At 39.5% G+C, this 23,262-nt stretch overlaps 4 protein-coding genes across 4 annotated transcripts; 2 read left to right on the plus strand and 2 right to left on the minus strand.

The window, feature by feature from the left end:
* Positions 1-7,597: 7,597 nt before the first annotated feature.
* Positions 7,598-8,510, minus strand: LOC115198952 (hemoglobin subunit beta-1-like). Its single transcript, XM_029761395.1, has 3 exons — positions 8,344-8,510; positions 7,903-8,125; positions 7,598-7,795 (listed from the first exon to the last, which is right to left on the minus strand). The coding sequence occupies exons 1-3, from the start codon at positions 8,433-8,435 to the stop codon at positions 7,667-7,669; spliced, it is 444 nt and encodes a 147-aa protein (XP_029617255.1). The 5' UTR covers positions 8,436-8,510; the 3' UTR covers positions 7,598-7,666.
* A 1,271-nt stretch (positions 8,511-9,781) lies between these two features.
* On the plus strand, positions 9,782-10,675 carry LOC115198961 (hemoglobin subunit alpha). The gene is made up of 3 exons (XM_029761407.1): positions 9,782-9,952; positions 10,165-10,372; positions 10,484-10,675. Exons 1-3 carry the CDS (start codon positions 9,858-9,860, stop codon positions 10,610-10,612), a joined length of 432 nt encoding a protein of 143 aa, XP_029617267.1. The 5' UTR covers positions 9,782-9,857; the 3' UTR covers positions 10,613-10,675.
* Positions 10,676-13,510: 2,835 nt separating this feature from the next.
* LOC115198944 (hemoglobin subunit beta) lies at positions 13,511-14,464 on the minus strand. The gene is made up of 3 exons (XM_029761384.1): positions 14,297-14,464; positions 13,898-14,120; positions 13,511-13,760 (listed from the first exon to the last, which is right to left on the minus strand). The coding sequence occupies exons 1-3, from the start codon at positions 14,386-14,388 to the stop codon at positions 13,629-13,631; spliced, it is 447 nt and encodes a 148-aa protein (XP_029617244.1). The 5' UTR covers positions 14,389-14,464; the 3' UTR covers positions 13,511-13,628.
* Positions 14,465-16,291: 1,827 nt separating this feature from the next.
* LOC115198968 (hemoglobin subunit alpha-4) lies at positions 16,292-17,207 on the plus strand. The gene is made up of 3 exons (XM_029761416.1): positions 16,292-16,462; positions 16,660-16,867; positions 16,959-17,207. Exons 1-3 carry the CDS (start codon positions 16,368-16,370, stop codon positions 17,085-17,087), a joined length of 432 nt encoding a protein of 143 aa, XP_029617276.1. The 5' UTR covers positions 16,292-16,367; the 3' UTR covers positions 17,088-17,207.
* Positions 17,208-23,262: the final 6,055 nt, after the last annotated feature.

A 23,262-nucleotide genomic window follows, 5' to 3' on the forward strand; every position in this document is an offset into this window, starting at 1 on the left:
GAGCCTGGTAATGTATAGTCGCGTTAAGTACAGAAGACTTCTGTGTCTTTAAAACAAATATTTAATCTACAGATATGTGCTGAGTTTCATCGCTTAACTAATCAGAACCGGAAGCGATTGTTCTTTGCTGCACTAGACCATTACACTGAACGCTTGCTGGCTTTATCCCGGGAGGTGCATGTGTAACCGATGTGAAATGGCTAGTTAGTTAGCGGTGATTCGCGCTAATAGTGTTTCAATCGGTGACGTCACTCGCTCTGAGACCTGAAGTAGGGTTTCCCCTTGCGTTGCAAGGGCCGTGGCTCTTGTGGCGCGATGGGTAACGATGCTTCGGTGGGTGTCAGTTGTTGATGTGTGCAAGGGTCCCTGGTTCGAGCCCGGGTTGGGGTGAAGAGAGGGACGGAACCTACACTGTTACACATGGGGAGCTTTGGACTTTAGCTTTCTGCCATTCTGAAGATGTATGATGAAATGGTTTGTTACATTCTAATTTACATATTTGGTCAGTTTCCTTGGTTCTGTGCGGGCACTCCCCCTATTTAAAAAAAATTTACCACCTGCAGTGTACATAAAATTGGTTTGGGGTGAAATGGTAGTCAAAGGGGTGTTGTCTCGATTAGTGATTGAGCCTATGGATAGCCATATTGGTTTAAAGTCACAGTGCCTATATACTTTTCCCATTTGTCCTCTGCAAGTTGATTTATTAATATTCTGTCTGTGTCCTTTTAGCAATCAAGGCATGTGAATGTCAGGCGAACGGCTGCCCTTCATTGTCTTCCAGCACTACTTCGTGAAAGCGACTCGGAGGTGTTCAAAACCTACAAGGTTGGTTAATATACTTAAGGGTTATTACAGAGTTTAAGACTACCCCTTTTAATATTGACTTGCCTTGCCCAGAAATCACAACACGTCTCCCGCATTGGTTGATCTGTATTTCACACTCTTCCGGTTGTCATACTGTAGGAACGTGAGTCAAGAAATCCTGGTGTCCTCATTGGTCCAGTCTGCGTACTTGCTATCATCTCTGATGATGAAGATGCAGACTCCCTTCAGCCACACCAAGTCTCCATCATCCACGAAGATAGAGTGGTGATGCACAGTTTCCAATCCTGGCCAGATGCTCTTCTTGCTCTTTTTGGCCTGGTTTATGCTCTACATCTGGATTACCCAAAACCCATGTCCAGCTCATTTCTATTCATTCAGCAAGTGTTCCTTAACGTTGATTGCGAAAAGCTCAAATCAAGTTTTGGCCTTGAAAAATAAACTGTAACCTAATTATAACCTGTTTTCAGGTCAAATGTGCCTGTGGTAAGACAGATGTTTTTTCTCTTTTTTTTCTTCAACCTTAGAAAAGAGAACTTGGTGATTTGTTGGAACAAAACAAAGTTGGTGTATGTTTTTTTTTGTTATTTCCTTTCATGTGGGTTCTCTTGAAATGTAACCAGAGGAACAAAAATTGACTGACAACTGTGAATCTCATGTGTTTGAAATGTTGTTGTGGTATTCTCCAATAATAAATAATATTAATTTGTACAGTCCAACATGAATTGTTGTGGTATTCTCCAATAATAAATCATATTCATTTGTACAGTTCAACATGACATTTACACCTGAACCTAAATTATCTACATGGAAGCACGCTGGGAGGGATTGGCTTGTGTGTTGTTGTCTTAGCAAGGAGGTAGGCCTAGTAAACTATGACTGTGCTTTTGCAGACTTTGTAAAAAATAAATGTAATGTGTACTTTTGAAGGAGTTAAATTTGTTTTACACAATAATACTTCAGCTATTATGTTTGTTCTAGGTTATATTGCCTAGCCAACAAATATTCACAATCATTATTTGAATTATCAGACGTCAATACTCTTAATTAACTTGAAGTCATTAGACGTTTACAAAGCAAAGCATGATGAACCGCTAAAGGGCTTGGCTTTGAACTTTGCTCCCTGGTTTGCTTTGAGAGAACATGCCATCATGATAACCTCTACGTAGAGTTCTAATACTGAGCACATTCATATAGCAGTCTATACACTAATATACTCAGTCATCTGTCTGTGTTATAATATTGTGGTGTTGAGGGAGCTCACCGTCTCCGGGTACTACTTCAGGCAGTGTTAACAGCAGAGCTCCAACGAGAATTGATTTTGGCATGTTGTGTGGCATCTGCCTGTTCGTTGCACAGCATAAAATTGGTTTCCACAGCAGGGTTAACTGGTGCATCTGAATATCACTGTTAGTAGGCGCAACTTCTAAGACACACCATACACATCATTTTGAAACTAGGGAAATGGAACAGTTAGGAAAGAGGTGGCTAGTGAGGTCTAAGTTAGTCTCTCTTCCTGCCTATCGTTCATTCTCCTCTTATGCCTTGTCATCTTACTTGCCTCCTATTGTCTCCTCCCACAACACACATCAGCCACATGTGCATACAGCCAGATAAGGAATTGAAAGGGTGTCGAAAATGGTTGGTGAGATCTTCTCATGCCCTCTACTCTTTTGTCAATTTTTTATGCCTTACACAATTTGTCCTCCCTATAGTCTGCCATCAGACAGAGTAAATTGTGCTGATGTACTGTCCTCTGCAATGACTTGCGTGCTGATCCTAGTCTGGCCCTGTATAACATTGTACTGTCAGTGCTTGTGGTGTATAGCTGGTGGACATGCTTACTCTCTGGCATGATCTAGGTAGAATTATGTAGGCACCTTAAAGCCTAACGATGAGAATAATACAGATTGCTAAATGTAGTAATGCCCCAATTGTTTAGGGCCAAACCTATTGGAACGGTGACAGGGTGAGGATGGAGGCCAACTCTAAATGTTGTCAGGATGCCTATATTCCCCAAATTATGGCGCAATTACATTACAGTTCAATGTGTCCAGGACATGGTCCTTAAGCTCCTGGTGTCCAATTCAATTTAGATTTTAAAACTGTTTTGCATCTGATCAAGGAAGTGGTCTAGTGTTGATTAAATGTAGCTTGCACCTGGGCCTAAAAGTGATAAACCTGGTGTTAATTGGTCATTGGTAATTATTAGATTAGTTGTGCGTAAAGTGTCACTTTGGATGTCTGTCTGTCTAACGGGAAAATGTGGCGTATGAAGCCCTGAATTTAGAGTAATGTTTATATTCAAGTTATATAACCTCTAAAGAGCTAGCTGCATGTCATAAAAAAGACGGTTAATTTGACATTTTGGGCGGGCATCTGGAAGGATGTATTCTTTTAAACTGAAGCCCGCTCATCGGCCAAAGGCAACATCTCTTCTGTGATCATACTGCACTTTCTCCAAGTGCGTGTGCAGTAGTATACGTCACACACAGGCGGCTTACTTCCCGCCAAGGTTTGTACGATTAAGTATAAATAATTTAAATCTACATTGCAATTGAGAGCTAATTGTGAGCACGGAAATCTAATGTAGTCTCATTATTTAAGTTAGGGAGGAAATTTCCGGAGCCTGACGATGTAGCGTAGGTAACGTTAACATTAGATGGAGTTGGTTACCTTTTCAGCAGTTCATGTTAGCCAATTACTTTAAGGAGAAGTGCTGCTGGTTTTCATGATCTAGCCTAGTTAAATACAAAATTACCCAAATGGTAAATCTTTTTTTTTTAAAGAAAGTTATGCGTAATATATTACATGATTGTTATAATGTTAGTTGCTGAACATTGTGAAAACTCTGTGGCTAGCTTTAGCAAGCATGACTAACGGGTAACGTTAGCTAGCTAGCCAACTCTGACTGATCAATGCACGTGTAACAGGCTGACTACACCGCTCGCGTCGCCTGCGCGAGAGTTGCAAAATAAATTTAGAAATCAATGTTATTCAATTATTGCACCCACACTGCTGGAGCTCGCCAACGAGCGTCTGCGTTGCAAAGGGCTAAAATATAAGTAATTTCTATTTCTGACGCAGATCACGCTGCAAGTCCTGCCTCTCCCATCTCCTCATTGGTTTATAGAAGCAGGTACCCATGTGCCATCTCCTCATTGGTTATACCCACGTTGGTGATTGAAAGATGGACGTAATGCACCTAATTTAGGAAAGTTGCCAATCACAATATAAAGTCAAGAGAAGAAAAAGCCTGGAAGGAGGAGAGATGACTAGAAACGATTCGGTTGACTGTTTTATGTGTGGATTAATTGTCGGAGTAGAGGGCCTTGTGCATTTCAGGTAAAATAACAACTCAATATTTATATCCCAGGACAAATTAGCTAGCAACAGTAAGCTAGCTAAAAAGGACAAATTAGCTAGCAAATGCAAGCTAGCTAGCTAAATTGCCATAAATGTTTAATGCTTTTCGACCTGTCCCCAAATTAATATAATTGGTTCAGAGTTTGTTTTGAGATATTTTAACCTGTGTGTTGTGATCGCGTTTGGTGTGGGGGGACAAAAATACATTTATGGGTTCCGTGTAACGTTAACGCTGATAATTTGATGTTACAATCCATCTGCCGTGACATGTGCATATTTATTTGATGTTTTACTGGTTGTCAGCCCGTCTCAACAATTAGCTAGCCTAGCTAACGTTAGTTTGTAGAACAGAGATGCCTCTAATGCATGTCAAATGCATTACTTGTCCACAGAGCTATGGGGACAATGTAAATGGTGTTTTGGCTAATGTGTCAAATGCATTGCCTTTGAGAGTTAATGTTAAGCCTGCTCTGGGATTCGTTTTATTCCATGTTGGACCAACACACAGAACGCTTGCTAGCCGTATCCAGAGAATCAGGGAGAGACGGGAAGAAATGGACAGAAGATAGCTGCCATTCTGAATTTGTACAGCCAGGTATAGAAATTAAATCAGTAAGCAAAATGTAAAGCAAATTAATTGATTTAAATGTTACATTTTAAGATCAGTGATACCCTTACACAAATATATAGTTCATGTTTGTCATGTCCCGTGTGGCTCAGTTGGTAGAGCATGGTGTTTGCAACACCAGGGTTGTGGGTTCGATTCGAATGGGGGACCAGTACAGAGAAAAATGTATGAAATGTATGCATTCACTACTGTAAGTCGCTCTGGATAAGAGCGTCTGCTAAATGACTAAAATGTAATGTAAATGTTTCTCTGTAGCAACCATGTGATGTGAACACAGATTGAACTGTTGTCCTCAGATGCCTTCCAGCAATACTCCAAGAGGATGACTCTGGAGTGTTCATAACTTGCACTGTGGGTTGTTTGTGTGTGAGGTTATTAAAATATTCTTTGACCCAAAATGTATGAGGGGAGAAACTACTTGTGTGTCTTCATAAGAGTTTATTGTGACATGAGAATTACATTTTCATGTTCTTTCTCATGAGGGAACATCCCAAGACCCAGCAGCCATCATCTCAGTCATTGATGACGATGGAGATGTAGCTGCTGTGCCAGTCCATCCAGGAAGAGTCTACGTGGTCCTTGAGGAGAACGTGGTTATGAAGGATTTCCGGTGTTGGCCTGATGCATTTGTATGGTTGTACGGGCTAATGTACTCACTCCAACCTGGATACCCGAATTGCACGAAGAACACGTTTGGGTTTATACAAAAAGTGTTGTTAAACTTGGAGACAGAATGATGCCAAAGGTCCTTGCTTTGAAAAACCAACTGTAAAATACCAATACCAAAAAACATTTATGGTGCTAAACAATTGTAAATAGCTACGTTATCCTATAAGGAAAAGAGATTTAGGGATAACAATTTTAAAAAAAACTGAAGACTAAATGTTTTGTAGACAAATGGCAAGTAAAATGTCTGCCTGCATTTGATTTGATCTGTGCCTGTAGTCAAACTGATCACAAAAATGAGAAAGTCATGCAATGCTATTGGCCTTTAATCTTAACACGTACAGAGATGCAAGAGTAACTTGACTTCAGTTGGTGTAGAGTTTAATTGAAAGTGGTACTGTTTGGGAAAACTGAACATTGACATTGTGAAGTTAACTTACAAATCCTTGTATATAGGAAGCTTTAGAGGCATTGGCCACAAATCTCACATTGCTGACGTCATCATATGAAAAATGGCCGGTCCCAGAGGATGAAAATGGAAAGGGGATCTTCATGGAGTTGTAAGGAGTGGTCGTTTGCATACCTGTGTAGTGTTGTTGACCGGTACATATAAGAACGTTGGGGAAACAACGTTCACACACTGTCTACTTGCATTTAGAACCTTAGTCAGGAATGAAGGTTTAGGACCGAAACATTGCGTGCTTAAGTACATTTTATAATCTGTAAGTATTACTTTGTTTTGTAAACATAATGGAGTGAAAATCGTCGTGGAGGAAGAAATGTAAATTGTCAACATTAATCTTCATTTTAAACAGTTGAATGTAGACAAGTTGTTAGACTGAAATGGATGTCGGCACATCACTACCTCGTTATTTACATTTTAAATCCTTCCGCGCAGCTTTTAGTTGAGTGGAAGCTACCACTTCAGTTGAACGTGTTAATTAGAGAAGGAAGGGTCATTATACTGTGTTTATGTTTTAATAGTTAAGTTATTGATGGGGAATGTTGCAGTGTTACACAATATTGAATCGATTGAAAGTTGGAGGTTTGTTATCTGAGTATTTTAAATGTTCTGTTCAAATGAGTCATGCTGTACAGAAATGGCGTTCATCTATTGACGGATGCTAAAATAGATGAATCATGTTTGGTGCATTCATGTAATTAGAGATGTGTGTTTCTGAAGACGCAGTGTTAAAATATTGTTTTATGTTTAATTTACTCAAAAGTTGTTTGCAAACTTGAACATGTTGATTCGGTATTTGTTGAATGCACTCCAAAGAATAGAATAACTAAAGTCATTAATTACAGTGATACAACATGAATGATTTAAGTTATTAATCAAGTGATATTAACATATACAATAGTAATATTACTTGGAATTGTAAGTTAGTTCCGCCAAAGTTACACAGTTTGGATATTTAAACAATTTAATTCACTGTGACATGATAGAACCAAGTTAAGTGACAAGTTGTTATGGCTTTAATGTTTTGAGTACAAACATAACTTTACAACTAAAGTTATTGTAGGGAGTAAAAGTAAGTTAATGGACAGACATATTTTAAGTATTCTGTACTCAAAAAAATATACTTCAACATGTTGCCCAGACTCCAAATATTTAGTAGATCTAGGTCAAACTACTATGTTTAGGTAACTCTAAAATGACCATTAGTGGACAGAAATGATTTAAGTGTGTGTTACACTACTAATCTACTTCATTAGCAAACTATGTTGAGTACAATGTACTTAAAAGACTTCTCTACTTACTAAAACGTTTTGTGTTTAATCAACTTTAAATTGTGGCCCATTTGGGATCATGTGATACTTTTAGTTTGAGGAAAGCCAGCTCTAACGTTGTAATGAACTGTACTCTAGAATACTAGTGCAGCGGGTTTCCACAAAACTGTAGGGTAATGATAACTAATATGGGTTTACAGTGCAGCCGCCCTTCATTCACACAATAGTCCATGATCCTAAACCATCCGTTCCCCATCGGTCAATGCCCATCTCTACATAGCCTAAATATTGATGTTAAGAATTTTGTGGTGGAACTGTCCCTGCCCCCCCCCCCCCCCCCCCCCCATAAAAAAAACAATTTGTATAGATACAAAAACAATAGTTTGTTTCGATGTCTTTATTTTCACTCAGGCAGGGATGTCAGAACATAATCACTTGTCTGGAAGGCATTTAGAAGTACCGACTGCCCATGGCTGCGACAACCACTTTCATGAACTTCTGCCAGGTTGCTTGGATTTCAGGAGTGAAAGAGGCTCCGAACTTGGCGGCAATGACAATTGTGAGGACGTCAGCCAACACCTGTGGACAAAAGACAAAGAAGGAAGATGTTAAATTAGACTGCCGTTTTTGTTTTACCCTTGTTATACGTGTAGCCTAAAACATATTGCGCAAGACAAAAGGCCTACCCTGAAATTTTCAGGGTCGACGAAGAGTTTGTTGGCGTGGGTCTCGCTCAGTGACTTGTATGTGGCCAAGATGTTTCCCATGTTCTTCACAGCTTTGTCCAGAGCTCCACACACGACCTTGCCGTGAGCAGCAACTTTGGGGTTGCCCATGATTGCTGCGGGAGTGGACACATCTCCGAAAGAGCCGAAATAACGCTGAGTCCAGGGGTAGACGATCAGGACTCTGTTATTGCAAGAACACCGAAATATGTGGATTATTTTCAAATGTATTTCAATGATGCCTAGTTAATACTCTAACATGCTCCATTCAAACTTAACAATATCAACTCAATAGTAATAAGATAACAGGACAAGTATAATAGTGTTATAATTACTCATGATCATCTCCACTATAAACTATTTTAGATAATATATTTGAATGAGGCTGAAGCCATGACCTACCTTGCCAGAGCCAGTGGTCCGACCTCATTGATATCTACTTTGCCCCAGACAGCACTGATGGTGCTCTTCTCAGCGTCTGTCCATTCAGCCATGTTGTCAGTGTTTGTTTTCAGGTTTTGCAACAAAATAAAACAAATTAATGTATTGTGTAGGGAGACACTTTGTCTGCAACTTATATTTATGAGTGCACTCCGCCCACTGGAGGCGGCGCATGTGATTGGCTCTGGAAAAGATCAGTATTGGCCAAGTGTTTCATGAGCGCTTCACCTCTTGTACTTGATGTTATTGAGAATTCAGTTTCAAAATCCAATAATTGATCTCTAAAAAACAACCGTAAATGCTAATGTATTAGTTGTTACAGAATCAAGTCTGTAGGTTAGATGCTAAAATCTGAAATCACATGTAAGTAGGCCTATACAGTTTTATCTAGATTACCAACGTTTAAAAATTCGTATGATCAATAGCTGAACAGTTTTGTTGATCCAACTGATGCAAAATTATGGCAAAACTATTCAAAATGTATTCATTGCACTGTATAAGGCTATTTAAATAAACGTTTTTAAAGGGACGCAATTACTTTATTAATTTTTTTAATGAATTTTGATAAGTTTGATAATTCAAGCTAATTCCGGCCTACAATTTGGCACAGTTTCTTATCTACGACAAAATGATGGCTTCCTTTTTTATCGGGGTATTCAGACCGTTCCGCCCATTTTAAGTGATTAATTTCAAGACATTAAAAATGATAAGCAGGAATGTCCTGTATTATTTGCAGATAGGTGGGTACCCATATCTTCGCATGACTTCTGACTTTTTTTTCGATCATCATTCGAAGTCCAATCAACCTTTTAATTGGGGATCATATCCAACTTTAATTGAACAAATGTCAAATATGTCACCTTGAATAAACATTTTCCAATTGAATGCAGGTCTTTGAAGGTGGATTTGATTTGTACAATTTAATTTACTAAGGTGCATCGTAATTTTAAATAGCTAATGAACTAGCAATGAAATATTTTGGCAAAAGCAGCTTTAGAATTAGCCTATTGGAAATATATGATTGATTATACAGAAACATTTCGTTTTATGCAACGAAATAAATAAATTATTATTATGCATTATTATTGTTATATTTATCAATCAAACAAATTGTAAAATTGTTGACAGCTCTGGTCCAATTTATTGTTTCACAGTACAGTCAGAAGACGAAAACATAGGCAAAAATGTTTCAGAAAAACGTTAATGATGTATATTATTACAAACATAGACCTCTGACATCTTATGGGAGGGCCTAATATAGAAATTCTAACTTAACATTTGATAAAAGCCAAGATAACGTTTCTTCCTCTTGGATTTTGATCAAGATGGTTGCAGTGTAGGGGGGGTGGGTGTACCATAGTAGCTGGGCGTGTCTGCCGCTCTACTGTAATATAAAGGGTCCTAGTTGTATAGGCAGTCATCTTGTTAGGTTAAATTCTTGTAGATTTAATACAGGTCAATCAAAAAGGAGCAAAATGAGTCTGACAGCAAGGGACAAATCTGTGGTCAAGGCCTTCTGGGGCAAGATTAGTGGAAAGGCAGATGTCGTCGGCGCTGAGGCTTTGGGAAGGTAAGTCTTCTTAATGAAAGACTGATGAGAATGGTTGTGTTTAACCTGCTGACAGCGGCCTATGTGCCGACCCCAAATGAGCCTTTTAACATACAATAAGTCAACTACTTTCATTACATTGTAGACAGACGATGGGAGGAGTAAGATACGCATAATGCTTAAAAGTTAAGGCGTCTAAATACGCCTAAAATGGTATACAAACTCATTTGCAGGATGCTGACCGCCTACCCCCAGACTAAGACCTACTTCTCCCACTGGGCTGACCTGAGCCCCGGCTCTGCCCCAGTCAAGAAACATGGAAGTACCATCATGGGTGCAATTGGTAATGCTGTCGGACTGATCGACGACCTCGTCGGAGGACTGAGTGCTCTCAGCGATCTGCACGCCTTCAAGCTGCGCGTTGACCCTGGAAACTTCAAGGTTGGCGCCCAGATAACTTATTATCTTTATATTTATCACTCTCGACTTCAACTCTAAGTCTGTTGCTATGGCTTAATTCGTCAATATTAACTTTTAAAATGTACTTTTCAGATTCTGTCCCACAACATCCTTGTGACCCTGGCTATTCACTTCCCTGCGGATTTCACTCCCGAAGTGCACATTGCTGTGGATAAATTCCTTGCAGCCTTGTCCGCTGCCCTGGCTGACAAATACAGATAAATTATAGTTCAGTTCCTGCGCTGTTGTTATCACAATACAATAAACGGGCAATGAATTAAGTTATGTTCTGTGTTTGTGTCCTTATTCCGCCACATTTCACCATCAAGGTCATATTTGAATGTTAGCAATACAACAGACTAAATACAGTAGATTCACACATAAAAAAAATTGAATGACAAAGGAATGAAGACATTATAAAAAAATGGTGTTTTAGGCCCGCCATGCGCTATCTCAGTATGTTGTTTCCCATCATTTTGCCGAGCCTATCTAATACGTGTAACATTTATTTTGATGAATGTGGAGTAGTTGCTGAAAAGGATACTACTAGAGACAGCATAGGCACAATGAAAACCTCGAGATGGATAATATTTATTTCACATGAATTTAAAATATTCAATTAGGATTGTTTTGAGTATTTTGTCACTTGTATTGGGGTAAAATCAAGTGTAACTTGTAACAAGATACTTCAGAGAATGGTATTTAGTATTTTCAATGCAGTGAATTTGGTCCAAAATTGGGAAGTGGACTATACATTGAAAGCGAACACGTAATTTACGGTCATTCTGAAAGTCCTGCGCACCCTAAAAGATTACGTGTTGTTTGGTTGGCAAAACTGCTGGGCTGCTGGCGTTTGGTTACTTAGTTAGGTTGTTTTCTTTAAAAAGAGCAGTGTTGGGTTGTTGATGCTGGGTTATTGGTGCTGGGTTATTGAGATGTATAAAATGGGTGGTTCGAGCCCTGAATGCTGATTGGCTAAGAGCCGTGGTATATCAGACCCTATACCACGTCTATGGAAAAAATATGTATTTTTACTGCTCTAATTACGTTGGTAACCAGTTTATAATAGCAATAAGGCACCTCGGGGTTTGTGGTATATGGCCAATACACCACGGCTAAAGGCTGTATCCAGGCACTCCGCAATGCATCAGAACAGCCCTTAGCCGTTGTACAGTTGAAGTCAGAAGTTTACATACACTAAGGTTGGAGTCATTAAAACTCGTTTTTCAACCACTCTACAAATTTCTTGTTAACAAACTATAGTTTTTGCAAGTCGCTTAAGACATCTACTTCGTGCATGTCATGTGTCACAAGTCATTTTTCCAACAATTGTTTACAGACAGATTGTTTCACTTATAATTCACTGTATCACAATTCCAGTGGGTCAGAAGTTTACATACACTAAGTTGACTGTGCCTTTAAACAGCTTGGAAAATTCAAGAAAATGATGTCATGGCTTTAGAAGCTTCTGATAGGATAATTGATATTATTTGAGTCAACTGGAGGTGTACCTGTGGATGTATTTTAAGGCCTATCTTCAAACTCAGTGCCTCTTTGCTTGACATCATGGGAAAATCAAAAGAAATCAGCCAAGACCTCAGAGAAAAAATCATCCTTGGGAGCAATTTCCAAATGCCTGAAGGTACCACGTTCATCTGTACAAACAATAGTACGCAAGTGTAAACACCATGGGAACACGCAGCCATCATGCCGCTCAGGAAGGAGACGTGTTCTGTCTCCTAGAGATTAACATACTTTGAGGCGAAAAGTGCAAATCAATCCCAGAACAACAGCAAAGGACCTTGTGAAAATGCTGGAGGAAACAGGTACAAAAATATCTATATCCACATTAAAACATGTCCTATATCGACATAACCTGAAATGCCGCTCAGCAAGGAAGAAGCCACTGCTCCAAAACCGCCATAAAAAAGCCAGACTACGGTTTGCAACTGCACATGGGGACAAAGATCATACTTTTTAGAGAAATATCCTCTGGTCTGATGAAACAAAAATGGAACTGTTTGGCCATAATGACCATTGTTATGTTTGGAGGAAAAAGGGGGAGGCTTGCAAGCCGAAGAACACCATCCCAACCGTGAAGCACGGGGGTGGCAGTGCTTTGCTGCAGGAGGGACTGGTGCACTTCACAAAATTTAATGACATCATGAGAAAGGAAAATTATGTGGATATATTGAAGCAACATCTCAAGACATCAGTCAGGAAGTTAAAGCTTGGTCGCAAATGGGTATTCCAAATGGACAATGACCCCAAGCATACTTCCAAAGTTGTGGCAAAATGGCTTAAGGACAACAAAGTCAAGGTTTTGGAGTGGCCATCACAAAGCCCTGACCTCAATCACATAAAAAACTTGTGGGCAGAACTGAAAAAGCGTGTGGGAGCAAGGAGGCCTACCAACCTGACTCAGTTACACCAGCTCTGTCAGGAGGAATGGTCCAAAATTCACCCAACTTATTGTTGGAAGCTTGTGGAAGGCTACCTGAAATGTTTGACCCAAGTTAAACAATTTAAGGCAATGCTACCAAATACTAATTGAGTGTATGTAAACTTCTGACCCACTGGGAATGTGATGAAAGAAATAAAAGCTGAAATAAATCATTCTCTCTACTATTATTCTGACATTTCACATTCTTAAAATAAAGGGCTGATCCTAACTGACCTAAGACAGGGCATTTTTACTAGGACTAAACGTCACGAATTGTGAAAACTGAGTTGAAATGTATTTGGCTAAGGTGTATGTGAACTTCCGACTTCAACTGTATATTGGCCAAATACCACACCCCCTCGGGCCTTATTGCTTAAATTACCCAGTGGGTCAGATCATCAGCTAGCCCAGTGGTTAAGAGTGTTGTTAACCGAAAGGTCGTTATGCTTGAGTACTTAACACTAATTAGGCAGACTCTCTGGATAAGAGCGTCTGCTAAATGTAAAATATGTGATCGTTTGTCCACGTTTTAGGAAATCATTTATTTTTCAAACTTGAAAATGTGTAGACTAGGTATCGCTTAGTTGAATCCACTGAAGGCCTAACTAGAACCCATTTGCCATCAATACAATTGCAGGAGAGTGTTTTTCATTAAAAAACAATACTTCAAAAAGATAAATGCTTTTACATGTATTTTATTATTTTCAATATGTGTAGCTATGGCACAGCTTCCAGCCTAACAGACTGGAGTTGGAGTGTCGTCTCTCTTCCATATTGATGCTGTCGAGTGATGCTCTAGTGGTACTGTCTGCCAAGAGCGGACACAACGACAGCCAGGAACTTCTGGAAGGCTTCCTGAATATCAGCACTGAAAACGGCTGGACCGAGCTTGGCGGCCACGCACACGGTGATGCAGTCGGCGAGGAGCTGTGGAGAGGGGACGTAAAGGAACCAGATGGAGAATGTAATATTAGAATAAGCTTTACATCGGCTCATAACGCTATTTAATTCATAAGACTATTTATTTTGTATTTTGTTTCAGTTTGCTAAAGTGTAATACTCACCCTGAAGTTATCGGGATCCACGTGCAGTTTCTCGGAGTGCATCACGCTCAGTGCTGAATAGGCGTTCTTGATGTCATCCAGGTTCTGCACAGCTCTGTCCAGTCCGTGCATCACGGTCTTTCCGTGCTTGGCCACGGCGGGGTTACCCATGATGGCAGCGGGTGTGGACAGATTGCCGAAGGTGCTGAAGTGTCTCTGAGTCCATGGAGACACGATCAGAAGTCTAAAAAGAAATAAAACAGGCTGCCATTACAATTATACTTCACAATCAATATGGTCTGTATCGCACCAAAGGTGAACACCGCGATTTCCTACTACGCAATTAGTGCTAAATATTCTAGGTAGCCTATTATCGTGTTATTATTTAATGATGTCTACATAAATGTTATAAGAATGTACCTGGCCAGGGCCTGTGGTCCGATCTCATCCACGCTGATCTTTCCCCACAGGCCTACGATGGCACTGCGCTCAGCATCTGTCCAGTCGACCATGTTGACGTTTGTTTGTTGATTTCCGTTGGTACTTGCAAAATGTTACAAGGGATCCCTGAGCTTTTTGTCTCCCGGGACGTCCAATTTATTGATGTTCAGTATCTCCGCCCTGAACAGGACACAGAAAATGATTGGATGAATGTCTTGAGGGGGCAAGGTCCTCGAGTGTGGCACATATCGGCATTGTGCCAACTTCATCCCACCTTTAAAGATAATGCTTGGTCATTTAGGCGTTGCCAAATTCAAATGATTATGGATGGAATAAACAAGTCATGATTAGCCTTCATCGGCATTTTTGTCAAAATGTAGTTATTGACATAGCCTTGTTCTGTTCAATGTTCTCTACATACTACATATAGTACTTAATACCCCAATTCATATAGTTAAGTTCAAAATAATATCTAACTCAACCCAATGAAGTTTCAGAACTTTAATGCCAATTATCTCAGCATAGAACCTTTTTTAGCACTAAATTCTCTTTTCATTTATCGTTGTAATATTCACATTGAATTGCAATATTATCTATATGAAAAATTCTTATTATTGATGTAAGTGTTTATTTAGGGTCTCGTTTAAAAAAAAGAAAAGCCTAGATTGGGAGTAAACTATTAAAGAAAGAGCATGACTCAAAATGTGTTTTATCTTCATATTCAGACGGCCCCACCCATTTGAAAGTTCCATATTTCTGGTCTTTTTGAATGATTGATCGAAATGTCAGTTGGTGACAAGTCGTTTTCTAGGCCTTCATCAGGGGAATTGATAAGTTCTAACTGGACACTATTCAATGTGGATATTAGCCTATTTCATTCAATGAAACTACAGCTTTTTGTTTAACTCCACTGAAATACAATGCATGTAGCCTATATATTGTTACAATGTTTAGTGATAGGCCTAGGCTACACTTTGCAACCAAAACAAAACCTTTCCGATTATCAGGTCTATAATTTGTCTCAGTATTTATGTGTTAACTGTGAATATTGACTACATATGCCAAATTGGATATAAGCCAACACGTCTTGATTTGGTTGCTAGTTGCCAATCCAATCAGTTGCAAATATTTGTCAGTGTTGTGGAAGCTACTCTGAAAATAAAATTTACCAAGTTAGCAGTTACTTCACACTGGAAGAAATGAAGCTACATTAAAGCTACCCCTAAGAAAAATATAAAGTTACTATGGCAAAGAAGTTCACTATCCAAACTACTTCGTAAAAAATTATCATATGTAAATCTGAAATGTCATAGAGTAAAAATTGAAAGTCAGAGAACTTTGAGGAAAAATGTTGACAGTGTGTATTTTAGCCTATTAACACAAACACGATGTTTCAAGTCAGACTTAGGCAGGTCTAACGCACCAAAAAAGTAAATGATTGCATACTTCATATTTTATTTTATTTAGCAAAAAAAGTGTGTGTAGTTCCAGTAGTTAGCTGCTACATGGGGGGAAAAAGTAGTTAACTACTGCAAACCCTAACTAGATTTCAATGTAGTTCATCTCTCACCAAGCTCATGCAAAATGTAGTTTCCTTACTAGTTGAACTACATGCAGTCCACTACTCCCCAACACTGCCTTGTGTACAGAATCACATAGCCTAAACTAACCAATGAGTATAGGCAATATTAGACCGTACGTCTGAACCTTAACTGTAAAGAAAACATTCAGGTATTAAGTGTTTCAAAAATGTGTTATTCAATCTATATAAAATAAATACATGCAATGTTATGACAGCATTTTTACAAACGAAATCGATTATGTGCAATTGTCATATTTTAGGCATTACACGAATTGGCTCAGGTCCATAACATATATAAAAAAACATGAATCATGTCTTGGAAAAATGCCCAATCAGAGGAGGAGCCGAGATAATATCGGGGTGTGCCTTTTCTTGTGCCTCAATAAAAACAGCCTCTGAGTTTTCTACGCTCACAAGCTTCTTTTCTCAACATCTTCATTTAAGTGGATAAACGGACAAGACGCAGCTATGAGTCTCTCAGCCAAGGACAAAGCCAACGTGAAGGCCATCTGGGGCAAGATCCTCCCTAAATCCGATGAGATTGGAGAACAGGCTCTTTCCAGGTAATTACATAACGATGTATGATCAATTCTAGACTTTAACATGTATTCAAATTATTAACACATAACTCCTCAATCAATTATATGGAAGCTATGAATGCGTATAGCTATCTCAACAAAAATATGGACGGGATCCCCGACCGTGTGAATGATTATTTCAAATGAATTTTGGCTCACCTGATTTCTAATATCCACGACAGGATGCTCGTCGTCTACCCCCAGACCAAGGCCTACTTCTCCCACTGGGCTTCCGTGGCCCCCGGTTCCGCTCCAGTGAAGAAGCACGGCATCACCATCATGAATCAGATCGATGAATGTGTTGGCAACTTGGACGACCTTTTTGGTTTCTTGACCAAGCTCAGTGAACTGCACGCCACCAAGCTGAGGGTGGACCCCACCAACTTCAAGGTAAAAGAAAAAGACACTAAAAAAACACTAAAAAAATCTGACTTTTTACCTGTGTGAAGGTGAAATAATCTATTTCCATTATCCTTTGCAGATCCTGGCTCACAACCTGATTGTGGTCGTTGCCGCCTACTTCCCTGCCGAATTCACCCCCGAGATCCACCTGTCCGTGGACAAGTTCCTGCAGCAACTGGCTCTGGCCCTGGCGGAGAAGTACCGCTAAACCGGAGTTCAGCTGTCAAGCTGTCACAGTCTTACATCAGAATTAGACATTCATCCATGTTTCTCAAACGTAATGTCCTTCCGATATTGACACACTGACAATAAACCTAAATGAAACTCATACTGAGGTGTTTGTTTTTCATTTTCTTTGTCTCACATTCAGTGGGGCCATACCCCCTCAGATTTGTCCTCTTAAAAAACGAAATAATGATGATAATAATAACAATAATTTCTCTGTAATACTACCAGCCATTTAGCAATGGTATGAAGTTGGCTTTAGCTAGCTCAGATCGGTTCCCAATCTCCCAAACTCCTAACTATCTACCAATAAGCCATTTCAGGCTATCAATCAAGTTAGAGAAGCAAGTTTGTCAAAATTCTCCAATTTAGGGACCACCCCACAGCCATCCTCACTTACTTTGTGTCCCCTCAGATTTTTGCGGTGCATGAAGCCCCTGCTCACATTGTCTTGTGATTTACAGTGCATTCGGAAAGAATTCAGACCTTTTCCACATTTTGTTACTTACAGATTTATTTGAACATTTATTAAATCGTTTTCCTGTCACGTCCTGACCAGTAAAAGGGGTTATTTGTCATTGTAGTTTGGTCAGGGCGTGGGACCTTTTACTGGTATGTTTTGTGTGTTTTGAGGTTTTTGGTTTAGGTTCTATGTTTTCTATTTCTATGTTTAAATCTAGTTTTCTATTTCTATGTTGTTGTTTTTGGTAGGACCTCCATTTAGAGGCAGCTGGTTGTTGTTGTCTCTAATTGGAGGTGAGGTTTTTTTCACTTGTGTTTTGTGGGTGGTTATTTTCTGTATAGCCTGTGTGCCTTACGGAACAGTTTTTCGTCGTACGTTTATTTTGTTTAAGTGTTTTCATCAAATAAATTAAGTATGAGCACTTTACCTGCTTGGTCCAATCCTCAAGACGGTTATGACATTTCCCTCATAAATCTACACACAATACCCCATAATGACAAATCAAAAACTGTTTTTTAGAAATGTTTGCAAATGTATTAAAAAAACTAAAACTGGAGGAGTCATGTGGGACCGCCAAGAAAGATGGCAGCATTTTAGAGAGCTCCTACCAGCATGTAAATATTGAAATTCAACCACATACACTTTCATTTTTGTCTTAATATATTGACTTGAAGTACAGTTTAATATAAAGATCATTTACATTTTGAAACATCTCGCTAAAGTGGCGTTATTGGAATGTCGACACACGCTAAAAACGTATTCAAGCCTAACACACGGTATTCACAGAAGGCCACATCCGCTAGCAAACAAACAGCAAGTCTTCCCGAACACCCCCACCAAGACATGGAAAAACACGTAAACCCCGAGAAATCGGTAAACTTTAGGATCTATTTGAGCAAATGGGAAATTGAACACGATTTTGTTGGATGTTGCATCCGATTTCTCCACGATAAACACAAGCAACACTGTCTCACATTCAATTCGTGCACATATGTACATAATGCATTACAGCAAATTTCGTGCGTTTAAATTTCGTGCGTTTTTGTGTGGCTTAATTCGTGAGAAAAGACACGAATTTATGTGCTTCTTAATTCGTGCAAAAAGACAAATTTAACCAGTAGGCTACACACAAGCAATTGCAACAACCATATAGACGCGATAGTCTATATTTCATTTTTGTTCTTCTTTATGGCTAATTCAACGTTATGAATATACAAAAATGTTGTCTTTGTTTAACCATGTTTTAAAAAATGCCGTTGTATGCCAATATGTACTGTTTTAGACTTGCTGAACAGACATTTTGAGAAAACACATTTACGTGCGACTTAATTCCTGGGATTTTTAAATTATTAATGCCAATGCTGTTTTCTATGCTTGATTTCACTTAATACTTTGGCATACTGGTGCATTTGTAATCAGAAAGGCCCATTTTTTCGTGTAGGCAACACTACACGATTTTCTTCATAACCCATTTCATATTTCGTCGAGCCTAAATTACACAATTTTCTTCATAATGCATTTATTACATGTTAAACAGGTTAATGTAAAATAATGAATCATGTTATATACTTGGGATACTGTAACGCGTTCAACCAGTTAGCAAGTCAGAAATATCAGTTTCATAGTACCGACTAGCACTTGAATGCAGTATTATGCTGGCTTCAAATTCTCGTGGGAAATGGGAAAATGGGAAGTTGTAGCTCCAACATGATTGTGTTCAAGTGCTTTTGAAGTCGCAACAATTCGTAAACCAATAAGATTGGCAACATCATTTTCTAACTTCCCACTTGTAATTCCTATTTGGAGGGTCATTCAAGAGAAGTTAGTATGTGTAATAGACAACAGTAGGGTCTGGGTCGCGACGTGTCCAGCCCTCATACCCATTCACGACCACCGCGGACTGAATGTCAGTATCCTACTATGTGTCCGTTCAGTTAACTAGTATAATTATTGTTTGTGAAGTAAGTATGGTGATTATCATTAAGGTTCTGGTTGTCTGAGATACAGGCTATACAACAAACAATATAACTATAGAATTAAGAAACTAAAGTAAATAAAGTAATAATGAAATAAATGCAAAAACTAAAATATAACATGAACAAATGTTTGGTTGCTTTAAGACTAATAAGTCATGTCTACACAATAATATTGGAGCAGTTCCAATGTTTAGCCTACATCCAATGTTTAGCCTACATCCAGTGTTTAGCCTACATCCAATGTTTAGCCGACATCCAGTGTTTAGCCTACATCCAATGTTTAGCCTACATCCAATGTTTAGCCTACATCCAATGTTTAGCCTACATCCAATGTTTAGCCGACATCCAGTGTTTAGCCTACATCCAATGTTTAGCCTACATCCAATGTTTAGCCGACATCCAGTGTTTAGCCTACATCCAATGTTTAGCCGACATCCAGTGTTTAGTCTACATCCAGGGTTTAGCCTACATCCAATGTTTAGCCGACATCCAGTGTTTAGCCTACATCCAATGTTTAGCCTACATCCAATGTTTAGCCTACATCCACTGTTTAGCCTACATCCAATGTTTAGCCGACATCCAGTGTTTAGCCTACATCCAATGTTTAGCCTACATCCAATGTTTAGTCTACATCCAATGTTTAGCCTACATCCAATGTTTAGCCTACATCCAGTGTTTAGCCTACATCCAATGTTCAGCCGACATCCAGTGTTTAGCCTACATCCAATGTTTAGTCTACATCCAATGTTTAGCCTACATCCAATGTTTAGCCTACATCCAGTGTTTAGCCTACATCCAGTGTTTAGCCTACATCCAGTGTTTAGCCTACATCCAATGTTTAGCCTACATCCAATGTTTAGCCAACATCCAATGTTTAGCCTACATACGTTATCAATGGCAAATACTGTTTTCTATGCTTGATTTCACTTCAAATGTGTGGGTGTTGTTGCGCTCATTGCAGTCAGAAAACATATGTTGGCCGATCAAAACCCCTGTGGGTGATGTTGCTTTCTCTCCCCAATGTAATGTTTCTGGTTAACATCTACACACCTGATTAAACTAGTTTGAGTGGTTAATTACTTTAATCCACATGTGTCAAACTCCTACCATGGGAGGTTCCGAGTGTCTGCAGGTTTTTGCTCCATCCTTGATTGATAAATGAAGGTCAGAAATGACTAAGGAACTCCCCTCACCTGGTTAGGTTGTCCAGGTGTTCATTGAAATGAAAAAAGATCTCAGATCTTTCTCTCTCTCTCTCTCTCTCTCTCTCTCTCTCTCTCTCTCTGTCTCTCTCTCTCTCTCTCTCTCTCTCTCTCTCTCTCTCTCTCTCTCCCTCCCCCCCCCATCCTCTTGATACAGATCTCTTGATCCATCCTCTGGCTGCATTTTAAGTAAGTGGAGACTTTCTCTCTTTTAATTCAGCTTTCTTCCCATTTCTTGTGTTTTCAAAACCAAACCAGGTTGTAGTTTAAAAATACAAACCAACTGGAGGAGATTATTACAAATTTGTAGCTTAAAATAAGTAACCAAATCTCATTGGCCCAGGTAGTGTTTCATCTGTCAACCAACGACACACTATGCTCCTGAAGCTATGGCAGGTAGCCTATATCTAGGTTACAATAGTAGTCAACAGTTAGTATGACACATTTTTACGTTACAGTGTGGCATGTAGGGTAATGTTAAAGCCTCAGGTTTAGCTTTAGTACCAGGCGAGGTCCATTATCGGATCTGACCCATATGATTGCGTCATTGAAACCTATATCACCTTCGAACACACACATAGCACTGCCTTAATGGGTTTGAGAAGGGTCAGGGCTTGACGTTTAATGTGAACTCAACGTCAGCTCCTTAGTTGGCCAAACAAATTCCATCAGTCAAAGTTATGTGTATAGGGCTATTTTTTCGGACACTTTCATATCCACCTTTCATGCAGAATGGCTCCTGTCTCCAGCCGTAAGCTGTGTCCTAGTTGTAACACATCAATAGGAGGAGCATCAAAGAAGTGCAAGTTCTGTGGTGCCAAAACACAGCTAAATGTAAAATTAGAGGCCCAAGAAATGAAGGCAACAGATGAATGGGCAAATAAGACAATGAAACATGGAAGATATGCAACCTTGGTTAATGAAGCAAACAAGCCAGGTAAGCTTTATTACGTTTTCCTCTAAAAAGATTTCTGTATTTCTAGCTTAGGGAAATGATAGGCCCTATGCACTTATTTGTTGTTGTCTCATTGTTGTTATCTCATTTAAGACTGTAAATCTAAATGTCATTATTTGACTGATATTTGTTATGTTTCTGGAAGTTATTTTGTCATTAATGATTCCAGGTACATAGGTTCCACAAGGTAGGAGTGTACCCGCTGCTACTCCTCAGCAAGAGGAGTAGCAGTTATTCCACTTACGCAAATTCGCCAAAGTCAGCCCCTCCCTCTCTTGTCCTGCCGGCTGAAACTCTCATCCATGCTTTCATCTTCTCTCAAATACACTATTGCAATTCACTACTCCCCGCCACTAACCTCCAAACTCACACAAACTCCCTCGATAAGCTCCAAATGGTTCAAAACTCAGCAGCCCATCTTCTAACCCACACTAAATCATCCTGGCAGCATACCACCCCCATCCTCTGTGAACTCCGCTGACTCCCTGTCTCCCACCACATTAACTATAAGATCCTCCTGACCTATAAAGCTCTCCTCCACCTTGCTACCCCTTACCTCTCTGACCTTCTTCTCTCCTACAGTACCAGCCCTCATGCTCTCTCCGCTCAACCACAGTTGGCCACATTGTCATCCCCAGGTCCAAGCCCCAGAGTTTCAGTGACAGGGCCTTCTCCAGGGTTGCTCCTAGGCTCTGGAACTCCCTCCCTCCAGCTATCCGTGACTCTGAGTCCATCATCTTTCAGTCCCGCCTAAAAACCCACCTCTTCACCATGGCCTACCCTTACCTCCCCCTCCACCATTCCCACACACACCTCTTCTGTTTCACACAGTCGCACACACGCTCACACATACGTGCAACACCTGCTCGCTCACTCACCTGCTGTCTCAATCACATACTCACACATCACACCCTTTCCTTGAGCCCTTCTTACCTCTATTTAGCCCCGTTTATACCTGGTTCTAACATGCATTATATGTCCTGATCTTGTCCACAGTCTGATTGTGCCCACATTTTCAGACGGGTGTAGAGGATTAAAAGAAGCGTTGTGATCAGATCTTCCTGATCACGTCTGGAGTTGACAGTGAAACCCTTTCAATCATCCTGCCTTCTAAAATCATTGACAGGTGCCACCATTGACTTATGGAAGATATATGTGTCTTAAAATAAATAAATAAGTATTATTTTGAAAGAATATCTGTCAAAGAATTAGTATACAAGGACGCATGTTCGCGCCAAAGTATTTTGTTTAATGTTTTTCTTCCTTTTGTTTAGTCTGCTGTTGTTTAGTTAGATTGTTCATTGTTTGTTAGTTTCTACAATTTTAAAGCTATGTATGTTTCATGTATAATTAATGTTATTATTAAAGTAGAGGAGGAAGTTCAGGCAAGCAACATTTCAACACATTCGTTTCACATATCCTGTGTAGAAGTTTATTTATAAACTGGGTGGTTCCAGCCCTGAATGCTGATTGTCTGAAAGCCTTGGTATATCAGACCGTATACCACGTGTATGACAAAACGTTTATTTTTACTGCTCTAATTACGTTGGTAACCAGTTTAT

Source organism: Salmo trutta, chromosome 1 (assembly GCF_901001165.1).
Source record: "Salmo trutta chromosome 1, fSalTru1.1, whole genome shotgun sequence".
Taxonomy (NCBI): domain Eukaryota; kingdom Metazoa; phylum Chordata; class Actinopteri; order Salmoniformes; family Salmonidae; genus Salmo; species Salmo trutta.